At 39.5% G+C, this 13,416-nt stretch overlaps 1 protein-coding gene across 3 annotated transcripts in view; it reads left to right on the top strand.

Moving 5' to 3' along the window:
- Nucleotides 1–13,416, top strand: part of UNC79 (unc-79 subunit of NALCN channel complex) — a 222,807-nt gene that overhangs the window by 191,640 nt on the left and 17,751 nt on the right. For all 3 annotated transcript variants that reach the window (XM_055417627.2, XM_088829774.1, XM_088829773.1), the window contains 5 exons: nt 1,555–1,632; nt 6,759–6,848; nt 9,479–9,654; nt 10,832–11,018; nt 12,752–12,949. In XM_055417627.2, the coding sequence (XP_055273602.2) occupies nt 1,555–1,632; nt 6,759–6,848; nt 9,479–9,654; nt 10,832–11,018; nt 12,752–12,949 (729 nt within the window). The remainder of the gene's footprint in view (nt 1–1,554; nt 1,633–6,758; nt 6,849–9,478; nt 9,655–10,831; nt 11,019–12,751; nt 12,950–13,416) is intronic.

The raw sequence follows: 13,416 nt of genomic DNA, 5'->3' as shown, positions 1-13,416 counted from the left end.
TATTTTGAACCACTCTCTAAAATCATAATGGAGTTTTTCAGTTGGCAGCTATATAAAATGAAGACAGAAAGCTTATTAAGATTTTAGTTGTACATCTTATGTAAAATTACACTGGATGAAAAGGCATTGATAAAAAATAATAGATGATTTTCAAGGCTTATATACTTTTATGCCTTTTAATACCCCAGACTCTCTGAGACACCTTTGTAATTTTAGAATTCTTTTTTTTTTATTAATCCTGACTTCTAAAATTAGCTATTAGCTGTCACAGATCAGATATTTGAATTTGGCCTCAAATATTTTAAAATTAATTTTTACTGGAGTCTAGTTGCTTTACAATGTCATATTAGTTTCTACTGTGTAGCAAAATGAATCATACGTATGTACATATATATCCCCTCCCTTTTGGACTTCCTTTCCATTCAGGTCACCACAGTGCATTAAGTAGAGTTCACTGTGCTATACGTAGTTTCTCAATATTTATCTATTTTATACATAATATGAATAGTGTATATGTGCCAGTCCCAATCTCCAAATTCCTCCCGCCACCTCTCTTCTTGACAGAGGATGAGATGTTTGAATGGCATCACTGACTCAATGTATATAAGTTTTAACAAACTCCGGGAGATAGTGAAGGACAGGGAAACCTGGTGTGCTACAGTCCATGAGGTCGCAGAGTCGGACACAACTGAGTAGCTGAACAACAACAAAACCGTTAATAAATAGTAGGTCATTGCCTTCACTGGGGAAACACCTATAAAAATCTGTAATGAAGCAGATTGTAATTTGGCAAATCCATCTTCGCCATGAACTTGAGTCATCCCTGATTAACCGTTTCATTTCACAAACTCTATTTTTTTAAAATTAATTTATTTATTGCTGAGCCCCTCCAAGGTGTCAGTCAGGAAGCCAATGCTGGAGGTGAAGTGCATCCCATCTGTGGTCTCAAAGAGCTTATAACCGGTTGAAAAATAGATGCGAAGATCATTGCAACCTGATGTGATGACTGTTGCAGTGGGAATGTGTGAAAGTTTTATGTGGGGGCCAGAGCACAAGTCAGGGGTCATTTTCAGCGCAGGTGTGAAGGAAGCGGGACGAGAAAGACCAGATACTGAGGGGTCTCGGAGGGAAATAAACAGGTATAATATTCACTCTGAGGTTGATTGTTTTTCTGTTATCATCGTGATATGACATAATGATAGAAGTCCAGAAAATCCACAAAAGATCAGAAACTGTCAACAAGTGCCAAAGAATAAATGACATGACTTCAGAGTAAATCTGACTGTATTGATATCTTTCCTTCCTTCCTTGACTGAATGTACCATTTCAGTGTTACACAACTGTCTGGGTAAAATGAGAATCTCTGTTAATCCCAGTACTATGATTCTGAATTTCTGGTAAGAGTGAACTTTCATGACTAGCAAGTCCCATATATCCAGAGGAGATTGTCACTAAAGTAAAGACTAGTGAATCTAAGCCAAGTTAATAAAATTACACATTCCCATTACTGTCCAAGTGCTCTTAAAAATAATTATCCTTTCAATTTCTTATTAGTTTATTTGTGCAGATGCTGGAACCAAACTAGCTGAGTCAACAATCCTGAGCAAGCAGATGATCGCCTCTGTACCTGGAGTAAGTCCTGAATGAGTTAATTGTCTGCATTTTCTGTTTCCTCTCATTTCCTCATTTGGCATAGAGGCATTTTTGGCCTGTGTCCTGGTTCACTTTTGATGGAACAAACACTGTAAAAATTGAAAACATTAGCATCTTGTTTAAAAGAGCACTGGTGAAAATTTAAATTAATCTCTGCCCCTGGAAACTTTTAATTCCAGGAAACAGGAGTAAAATTGAAGCATCCAGTTAAGGAAATAAATTATCAGACATACAAAATAGATTTAGTTAAAGTTCAGCTTTCCCCAAGTCAGTTTTCTTATACTGGCTCCTGTTAGCCAATTTGATTTAACTACTGCCAGAAAGAAATAAACATTGTAATACCTTGTTTTCCTTTATAATATTTCCTCTGAAAATTTAAAAAACTTCTGTTATCATTGACTAGTGAACTATTTGGTAAAATATGTTAAGATTCTCGTAGATGGGACTGGATATCAGAAACCACAATAACTTATTAAAGCAAGGTTATTGCAACAAACTAAGAAACTGTAGAGATTTAAATTGTTAGTTGAAAAAAGTCATTTAAATTTTCAACAAAAAAATTTTAATAAGATAAAGGGTCCCATAATCTTTTGCTCTAAAATAAGAACTCTATTGTTTTAGGAAAATTTCCCATGTTTTGATCTACTTCAGTATCATAATTTGCTTATTCCCATATTGTTGGATATTTATATATTGGATTGGCCGAAAAGTTCATTTGAGGTTTTCCTTCAGATGTTATGGAAAAACCTGAATAAACTTTTTGGCCAACCTGATACTTTCTAGTTCTTTGCTACTGTAGAATAACATAGTGTATAGCATATATACACAGATCCTCTTCATGTTTATTTTGAGTGATATTCTTGGATAAATTCCATCAGTGAGCAGGAATATTTTCATAGTACATATTCACAAGAAGTTTTTATTAATTTATATTTGTAAGTCTACCAGTTTTGCCCATAGAACACTAAACATTACTTCAATTCTTTTTTGATGTGGAGAAATATTATGAGAGAGGAAAAATAACAATCGTTCAACTCAGAGATAATTTTACTGCTAACATATTAATGAGTTTTCTTTCTTCTTTTTCTGTGTATATTTGTTTAAACATAGTTGAAACCATAGTTGAAATATAGACGCAGCTTTGGCTTCATATGTCTTAAGCATTTTCCCTAAAGTAATACTAGCTCATATGAATGCTCCATATAACACTAGTTGATAATATGGGTTTTGATTCACAACAGAGTTTGAGAACTGACATTTACTAGCTATGTGATCAACAAAGTTATTTAATCCATGATTCTTTGATTTATGTTATCTGTAGAATGGGCTATAACAGGGCCTAAGGTCTAGGTTGAGGATTGAATAAGATAATGCATGTAAAGCACATTAACATGGTGACAAACATATGTAAGTGCTGTGTGAACATTAACTATTGAAAATAATATTAATGGAGGTGGGGGGACAGGACTGTTATGTTTAAGGGCACAAACTTATAATGAGTAGTAAATAAGTCCTAGAGATATAACGCAAGTACAGTGAATATAGACTATAATATTGTATTATAATAATCAAACTTGCTAAAAAACTAAAAATTATTCCTACCAAATGGAAAAGATAATTAAGTAATGTGTTACAGTGCTTATTATCACTACAAGGGCAATCAGATTACAGTATGTAAGTGAATCAAATTGACATATTGTACACCTTAAATTTATACATAGTTATATGTCAAATATTTTTCAATAAAAAATAAAACACACCTAAAAGTTTAAAAAGTACTCAGCATTGTTGGATATTTTAGTTATTTTCAGTATTCTACAATTATAACTAATGTGTAATAAACATCTTTGTGCTTAAATCTTTGCTCATACTTTAGACTATTTTATATAATAGATTTCTGGTAGTAGAATTAATAGACCTTGAATTTTTTTTAAGGGTTCTTGATAATAGTTGGGGCAATGCAAGATGCTATGAGATAAAATCCCAGTTCTTAGCGACTTAGCTCAAAAAAGTTTATTGTTTGCTCATGCGAAGTTTAAAAGGGTGTCCTGATTAGTAAAGGGAGGAGGACTTTCACATGAATGCACAGAGGTCGGGTTTCTTCTGTCAGATGCCGTCCCCTGTAATCAGCTGGTGGTTGAGGAAAGAGGAGAGCTTACAGTACATGGAAGGTTTTCATGGATCAGGTCTAAAAGTGCTGCACATTTTTCCTACTCATGTTTCATTGCCTTGAACTCAGTCACATGGCCACACCTGAATGCAAAGGAGGATGGGAAATGTGGTCTAGTGCATCCTAGGGAAGAAGAAAAATGGTTCTGTGAGTAGCTGGCCAGTCTCTGCCCAGCAGTCACTGGTTTCCTCATTTAATTGTCTAAACTTCAATGTTTTCGACCTATGTGGTAGCTAAAAAATAATATCCCTAATATATAAAGGTTTATTGAAATCAACAAGTAAAAGACAAATATTCCAAAACAATAAAATGGCAAATTATAGGTCTACATATAGAACCCTTTCCAATGACCAATAAGCCACTCAGAATAAATCTTTTACCCTGACTAGCAATCAGGGAACTGTAAATTAATGTAAAGTATAAAATATTTAAAAATATAAAAATTAAAGCCATCTGGCATATCAACAAGTTTTTCCTAACAAACTCACTGATGATGAAGTAAAACAAGCATTCTTATAAGAAACTGGTGGTTAGTCAGTCTTGCTGAAGAACACTGTGACGATCTATTTCTAGGTACGTGTTTGAGAAAATAAATATAGAATTATCTATAAGCACATAAAGCAGTATTTAAAATAGCAAAAATATAGGAACAAAATTAATGTGCAATGTTAGGATATTATTTAAATAAAATAAGGTACATCCTCCCTGTTTGCTCAGTAGTAAAGAATCTGCCTGCAGTTCAAGAGACATGGGTTCGAATCCCTGGATTTGGAAGATCCCCTGGAGAAGGAAATAACAACCCACCTCATTATTCTTGTCTGGGAAATTCCACAGAGGAGCCTGGAGGGCTGCAGTCCATGGGATTGCTGAAGAGTTGGACACAACTTAATGACTAAGCAATAGTAACAGCCCACTATGTGGACCAAATCAAATTTAAGAATATTTAATTGGAAAATATTTATGATGGATTTAACTTAAAAGCAGATTAAAAAAAAATATTCTCAATCTTATAAATATTTTATATGTGTATATGCTATATGCATTAAAAATATTTGGAAGGAATTATAGCAGTGGCGAATTCAGAGGTGGAGAGCAGGAATTAGGATTATGGTGATTTTTCTTAATTTATATTTTCCAAGATTTCTGTATTGAACACGTGTTATATTTATAATTCAAGAACTGTAACTTTAGGATCAGATACAAGTTTTGAGGAAAAATTGGATATGAATCACTTCAATTCATGTTTTTGAGAGTTAGTGCATGTTTTCAACTCGTTCATCATTGGCTTTCCTGTTCAAATAAACATAGGTCTTCTGAAACAAGCTGAGCTTGTCTCTGTGCTTTTTTATTTTTAAAATAACATGCTAAGATTACACTTATGTTTTACAAAGTAAAAAAATTATGTGATTTATTTTGTAACTGGCTCACTGAAGTTATCCTGGCTAGAAAGTGTATTGTAAGACTTTTATTAGATGTAATTACTCTAGAGCAAAAGTAACTGGCAATAGTAAATTCTTTCCTCTCACATTTTTGAAATTCAAAGGTAAAAGACAAATATCGAATAATGCTCCAAGTAATTATTTTCTGTGACATTTGCCTAGTTGAAATGGTATAAAATATTGCCTATGAAAGAAACAAATCCCTTTCAGGAAATTCAGAAGCAGAGTATATGCTCTTATTTGCATGACATGTGAAAGGTCAGAGAAAATGGAATAAATCGGGGGGAGGAAGTCCTTTCCTGCACTCAGGGATTAATATTGCCAAAGCAGGAGCACAATAACCTTTTATAACTCCTTCACTTGATTTAAATTAAAAGAAGAAAACCTTAGAATATATGAAATGCTTGGAAAACACTCTGACAGAGCTGCCAGTGACCTTACTTTACTGTTTGTTATCCTGTCAGAGGGACTGACAGGCGTAACGTTCTAGAAGAGATAGAAGGTGATACAGTTCAGTGCTGTGCAGATTTACATGAATATGGGAAAATGAGAGCCACTGGGTGAGCGAGTTAAGTATGTAATGTTTCAGATTTTCCTGAAGAGACGAAGAAAGGCCTTAGCATGGTATTCAGATGGCTTCAAAGAGGGCCTGCTTTTGATCCACATTATATCCAGTCTCATGTATGGGTTCTCTGGTACAGCTTTGATGTAGCAGCCTGGCTGTCCATTTTCCTTTTCTGTGCATGTAATCCTAAATTCACTGCCTTGCCCTGAGAGAGCAGGTTTATTCCATTTAATAACCTGAAATGTGTTTTTTTTTCTTTAAGATTTCTCAAACACACTGCTAGAAGTGGGGAAGATGACCAGTTTGTTTCTCTAATTTTCCCTAGCAAGAATTTAACAATGATACATGCATCTACTTAATAGTGTACCTACTATATATAAGAAGTTGTAAGTGCTTGAACATAAGAATTTTTGAGTCTTTCAGCAGACACAATGTTTGTGTCCTTTTTTGCTTTTGACAGAGACAGATATCTAAGATTATGGTGGTAGAATTTAGTGGTACATATTTTATGTGTGTCTGAGATTCCCTAGAGCGATTAGGTGTTACTGCTGTTTTAAGGTGATTCATGTCATAAAGACTGATACTAGTGGCTTCGCACAGGCTATCTTTATATATCAGCCAGTTAACAAACAAGCAAACAAAAATCAGTTAAATCACCCAGTGGGAAAAAAGCACCCAGTGGGTAAACCCTGTCTCCCATAGGCTGCCCCTACTTCTTTGCTCTCCACCACAAATCTTTTTATTAATTGTTGTCCAAAGTGGAGGCAGTCAGAGACTATGGCTGAGAGGAACAGAGTCAGTCAGAGATCCAGAAAGTGAAACAACTCATTAGTAAACAGCGGGAAATCAGAGTCAGACAATCATTGCAGTCAGGACTAAAGAGCTGGCGTGACTCAGAGCACACGCCCAGCAGTGTCCTTGTGTGTTTCAGTGCGGGACGGCGGCCATGGAGTGCATGCGGCAGTACATCAGCGACGTGCTGGATTTCATGGCAGACATGCACACGCTGACCAAGCTGAAGGTAAGAAGGCTGCATGCCCTCATCTCTCAGGTGAGCGAGATGGAGAGGCATTCGTAGGGAATTCAGGCGGCCAGATGGAAATTTATCCTTACTTGGAGAGGTAGCAACAGCAGTGTTGAATGAGCCCACGTCCTGGGACTCTGAAGAACCAGGTTTGCCTCTGCAAAGAGGGGATGGAGAAAGGAAAAGATATTTCCACAGTGGTGTCAGTTCTGTGCATACCTTTATTCTTGCCCCATTTATTCAATTCTTACCAGGCCCCGTATTGTAAAATATTCCCATTTTATGAATGTAGACACTGAGGCCTGAGGTGGTACAGTCTTTTGCACAAGGTCACACTTCTGATAACTGATGGAAACAGGGGTGACCTGAGACTGTAGGGACCTCCTCCAATCCAGCCTCTTTTCACTGTACCACCCAGTGTCATTTAATTACCTTGAGCCTTAGTTTCCTCATTCGCAAAAGAGGTACAATGAACCCACCTAAATAAACCCAGCTTTGTTGACCACTACAAGATTTGGTGTGAAATAATGCATGTGAAGAGACTTCTGTAAACTTTAGTTTGTAGGAAATGTGTACACATTATGCAAACATAAGCTGTTTATGGTTTTTATCTGTATCAAAGCTATCTCCTTCCAGAAAATAATTAAAGACAAAGCAACATTTAATTTGCATAGGGACAAAATCCCAGTGAGGTTGTAGAGGTAATTGATTGCTTTGCAGGGTGGAATGAATTGCTGATGCCAGTCAACTTTCTTGCTGTGAGTCAACTAGGCAGCTAAAAGACTGATAGTCTGAGAGATTTGAGGAAGACCCAGGGAAAAGAGCAGAAGAAGATCCAAACATGGCCCAGTGAGCAGCCAGCCAGGTTGCAGTCTGGCACTAAATATGGCTTTTTGAGAAAGAGGAGCTGGTTGTCCCAGAAGTTTATCAGCTAAAACTACAGTCCTTTTAGCACCCAGCTCAGTTTCCAGACTGCTCAGTTGATCCAAATGTTTCTTGGGGGTAGGGATAGGTGGAGACTGAAACAAAAATTTAAACTGATGATTTCTCACAATATCCAAATCCATTCATTTCTGAGTAAGCGTCCCTAATGTTTGGTCATGCACAGTTTGCTGCTGCTGCTACTAAGTCACTTCAGTCGTGTCCGACTCCGTGAGACCCCATAGATGGAAGCCCACCAGGCCCCCCGCACCGGGATTCTCCAGGCAAGAACACTGGAGTGGGTTGCCATTTCCTTCTCCAATGTGTGAAAGTGAAAAATGAAAGTGAAGTCGCTCAGTCTTGTCCGACCCTTAGCGACCCCACGGACTGCAGCCTCCCAGGCTCCTCCATCCATGGGATTTTCTAGGCAAGAGTACTGGAGTGGCTTGCCATTGCCTTCTCCACATGCACGGGTTGCTGATTGCTAAACCTGGCTGCTCACACTGAGACAGTTTTGATGTCTGAAGAGGAAATATTATCTAAACAGTTTTATAGCCACCTTGCGGACACGACTGAGCAACTGAACTGAACTGAACAGAAAATACAGAGAAAAATATTAAGAAGGACCCATAATGACCAAATGGTTGGGGACTTCTGACCTTATCCAGCTCTTTGAATTTATATATTAGGGAAACAGATCAGAAAAGTCAAGTGGCAAGTGGCTTATCTAAGGTCATGTGAGTTTAGGACAGAACTGGGTCTAGAACCTACGTCTCATCTCCCAGTTCAGTGCACTTTCCACTAAGCCACACTGAGCAATGAAATTTTTCGGAATTAATTCACCAATATGTCTTGAGTAACATGCCTGACACCATTCTAGACGTTTAAGGATGTGGTGATGAGCAAAAACAGACGACAGCAGCCGCTCTCGTTTAATTTATAGTCTGACAATGATGGCCAATTTCATACAAACTAAAGTGAAATTGTGACTTTCACAATTGCTATGAAAAAGGGGTAGACAGTGGCATGAGAGCTTCTAATAGGGTGAAATGACCTAGCCAGGGAAGTTAGAAAGTCTCATAGAGGTCAGGCTTCCCAAGTGGCTCAGTAGTAAAGAATCCGCTGGCCAATACACGAGATGCAGGAGACGTGAGTTCAGTCCCTGGGTTGGGAATATCACCTGGAGGAGGAAATGGCTATCCACTCCAGTATTCTTTTCTGGAAAATCCCATGGACAGAGGAGCCTGGCAGGCTATAGAGTCCATGGATCGCAAAGAGTCAGACATGACTAAGCAACTGAGCACGCACGCATACAGAGGAAGTCAAGGAAAGCTTCCTTGAGGAGGTGACATCAGAGTTAAAATCTGAGTGACGAGTAGGGTTAACTAGGTAAAGAGAGGCAGAAACAATATTTCAGGCAGAGAAAACAGCATGAGTGAAGGCCAGTGATGGGGGCAGCATGGAGAGCCAGTGAAGCTGGACCACAAGGATGAAGGGATAAGGTGCAGAGGTCTGTAGTGTCTAGACTGTCTCAGGTTGTTTAGGCCATGATAAGAATTTTTTCCCTCTTTGTCGCGAAACCCCTAAAGAAGTTCAAATCAGTTTTACTCAGGTGTGGATACGACAACCTGATCTTTTTTAAAGAGTGTCCTGAAACGTCCCCGGGTACTTTGCCAAAATCACAAAAACACCACTTGGTTTTGTAGAGCCACATGAAGACATGTTCCCAGCCTCTGCATGAAGATACCTTCGGTGGACATCTCAAAGTCGGGCTGGCTCAGATTGCAGCCATGGAAATCTCCCGGGGCAACCACAGAGACAACAAAGCTGTGATCCGCTATCTGCCTTGGCTCTATCATCCCCCTTCTGCAATGCAGCAAGGGTAAGACCCTTATTATTCTGGCAACAAGGCAGGAAACATCCCTGAGCTTCCTGGGGCTCAGTAAGAGCTGCTGAATGCACTGAAGATCTAGAGGATAAATATGATTGGTTGGAAAGATGGGATTTGAAACCAATTTCCATACTTATTTGATGACCCAACAGCATTTTTTGAACACAAGTATTTCATGACATATGGGCTTCCCAAGTGGCTCAGTGGTGAAGAATCTACCTGCCAGTGCAGGAGACACAGGAGACTCAGGTTAGATCCCTGTATCGAGACGATCGCCTAGAGAAAGAAATGGCAACCTGCTCTAGTATTCTTGCCTGGTAAATTCCACGGACAGGGGAGCCTGGAGGGCTACAGTCCATGGGGTTGCAAAGAGTCAGACACACTTATCGACTGAGCACATTGACATGCCGCCAATAAAACTTGTGCTTGTACAAAAGCCTCAGTCCTTTTGATGGATGTTGAAAACTTGGAGCTTAGAACTACCACTTCAACTCGTAATTTCTACCAGTTAGGTACATTGATAGGTATTTATTTTAGCGCTTACATTGCTTCTGCCTTCAATGAGCTAGATTGTAGCTGGAACAGAATCTACAGCAGAGATGAAATAGAGTGCAAGGAAGTGTGAGCACCTGGCCCTGCCTGAAGGGAGGCTGAGAAGAGAGAGGTGCCCATGGACTAGTTCACTTGAGAACTCAGAGCAGGCTTGGCCTGCCATCTTCCAGGCCATCTTCCAGGCCAGAGGAAAGGTTTGAAGGTGGGATGGAGGGAGGGGGAGGGGGATGGAGGAGGAGAGAACAGGAAAACGTGTGGCTGTGTGTTTTAGCTCCTCTTCTATTCCTCCCCTTCTGGTGGGTATATCGAGAACTCTAATGAGAAGAAAGGAAAGAATTTAGAAAGAGAAACTAATCAGAAAGGCAGCCTGATTTATGGAAGAATGATATTTAATCCTGTGTCACCAAAGGCTGCTCTTTGCTCGAGAAGCTGAGCTCCAGGATTAGAGTGGGAAACAAGAAAAAAAGATTTATCACTTCATTGGCACTTTGTTGCTTTAGTGTTTTATTTTATGTAATTTCCTGCAAGGCCACACTTTTACACCCCTCCATCAGTGTTTGTTGAACAGCCAATGAAAGCCTAAAAACATGTCTAACACTTCCTTCCTCCCTAACAGACCGAAAGAATTCATCGAGTGTGTCTCCCACATCCGGCTCTTGTCCTGGCTGCTTCTGGGTGCCCTTACCCATAATGCGGTGTGTCCCAATGCCTCCTCTCCCTGCCTGCCCATACCTCTGGATGCAGGTTCCCATATTGCAGACCATCTTATTGTTATCCTGATTGGATTTCCAGAGCAATCAAAGGTAAGTGATTTCTGCAAGATTAAAGCCATATGCATCAAGATTGCTAATGGAAACCCTTATCGGCCAATTACATTTCTTCTGAGAAGAAAATGCACCTTATCACTTGCCCTCCTGTGGATGCTAGGAAAGCAACTTTGTGCTAATGCCTTATTTAAAGTTGTTTAAATTCCCAGACTATCTTCTCTTCCCCCTAAGTTGTTTTTCGGTTTACTTTTATGAAGATAAATTATAGAGGCAAGCAAGAGTTAGCTTCCTAGGCATTGCTGTCTCAAAATAATGAAGAGAAATAAAAGGCTCGAAATATAATAAAACTTCTGTGATCAGTTTTTATAAACAAATATGAAGTGGAAGGAAATTTAGTCTCTAATTTTTCATGCACTGTCTTTTCAACTCAAATCTCTAGAGATATATGAAGATACAAAATGAAATGAAATGAAAATAAGGCCAGTTGGGAACTCAGTAAATTATATATGGGAACCACTTACACAGAGGAACTTATAAATTGTAGAGACAGGTGGTGTGCTTAAGGGAATAAAGTAAATCCAAGGCTTAGCATCAATCATGAGCCTGTACAAGCAAACCAGACACACTAGTACTGCTCAGCTGTGAGGAGTCTAAGTCCCCTCACAGAGCCTAGGCCAGTTCTAGGAGCTCATGGCGGTTTTGAGAACAGCTGGGATTTAGGCTAGCTAGGGCAAGCTTCTCCAGCAATAGATTTTTTTTATTCTGCAATGAAATAGAGCACCCATCCAAATTACCTGAATGATGTTTACAAAAGGAAGTAGGCAGTCGGTTCCTAATATTTCAACACCATCTGGGTTTGATTCCTAATGATGGTACTTTGTAATTCTGTGACATTGAAAAGTTAAGTAACCTCTCTGAGCTCCAGGTTCTCAGCTGTAAAACAGATGAGATGGTGTGAGAATTATGAAGGTAAACTGTGACTCTTAAGCACAGTGTTCGGGGCATTGTATTGCTCCTTTAGCCAGTGCTTACTACTAGTTAGGAATCCTATCTCTGTTCCTGCTGCTACTGCTGTCATTACTGTGTGGGATAATTCTGAAGTGCTGGATGGTGCATCATTGTATATCACCTCATTTACCCCAAGCTACAACTCTCTGAGGTGGGTACCGTTGCCCCCACTTCACAGAGGGGCAGACACCCTAAAATGGTGGAATGATTGTTCTTTCTAATCTAGTTTAGGGATAGGAATGTCACTTTCATTAAAGGGCAAGGGGGTGGGTGTGGGGGTTCCCCGGGTGGCCCAGTGGTAAAGAATCTGCCTGCAATGCGGGAGATACAAGTTTGATCCCTGGTTCAGAAAGATCCCCTGGAGAAGGAAATGGTAACAACCCAGTCTAGTATTCTTGCCTGGAGAAGACATAGGAGCCTGGTGGGGCCATGGGGTCATGAGAGTTGGACACAACTGAGTGACTAAACCACCACCACCACCACCAAGGAGGTGGGCAGATTTATTCTGCAAACCAAGGTGCCTTCTCTCTGAAAAGATGCTTGGTCTCCAAACGCCCTCCCTCTGACTGAGTGAAGAGCAGACTGTTTGAAGGTGATGAATCAGGAGTTTGTATCTTGGAGACAGCTCCTCCAGCCTCAGATCACTTGAATCTCATGTCCTTTGGCTGTGCCCCTTTGAAGGCCAAAGTCATGCGGGGAGAGCTCCTCGGAGCACCACAGCCCACTGGAATGTAACAGTTCCCTGTTTGCTTCCTTTTCAGACCTCCGTGCTGCACATGTGTTCTCTTTTCCACGCATTTATCTTTGCTCAGCTCTGGACTGTATATTGTGAACAAAGTGCCGTAGCTACGAATGTCCAAAGTCAGAATGAATTCAGCTTCACAGCGATACTGACAGCATTAGAATTCTGGAGTAGGGTGACCCCCAGCATCCTTCAGCTGATGGCCCATAACAAAGTGGTGAGTTCACAGATGGGTTTCCCCTCTTGGATAGAATCTCAACATGTGTAAGCATTTCTTAGTCCTCACATTACATGCTTTTTAAAGACCTCAGTTGTAATAATATGTAATGGGTTGGTGAATTTTTATGTGAAAAACAGGATATTCTACATGCATAATAATTTTGATGAAAAACAAAGCCAACAAGTAAATTCAGTTAAAACAGTGTTTGTTTTCTCTGCCTAGTGGCAAAGGAAATGTATGTGAAACTTCTGTGTTTACAAGGTGTCTTTTTCTATAAAGTCAGAGAGTTAGGAAGGGGTTTTATATTATTTTTGGATTCTAAGACAGTTTGGGAAAACTATGGTCAATTAAGAGCAAACTGACTGTATGTGTTAATTCCACTTAGGGCAAAAAATCTGGAAAGAGTTTCACCTTTTTGAGTTGCCCTCCAAAGACCTAGGCTCCTTAGTCTTCAAACCCAGTTG

This window comes from Moschus berezovskii, chromosome 21 (assembly GCF_049115385.1).
Source record: "Moschus berezovskii isolate FMDL1 chromosome 21, NW_MosBer_1.0, whole genome shotgun sequence".
Classification (NCBI taxonomy): domain Eukaryota; kingdom Metazoa; phylum Chordata; class Mammalia; order Artiodactyla; family Moschidae; genus Moschus; species Moschus berezovskii.
This window is presented reverse-complemented; position numbering and strand designations above follow the sequence as displayed.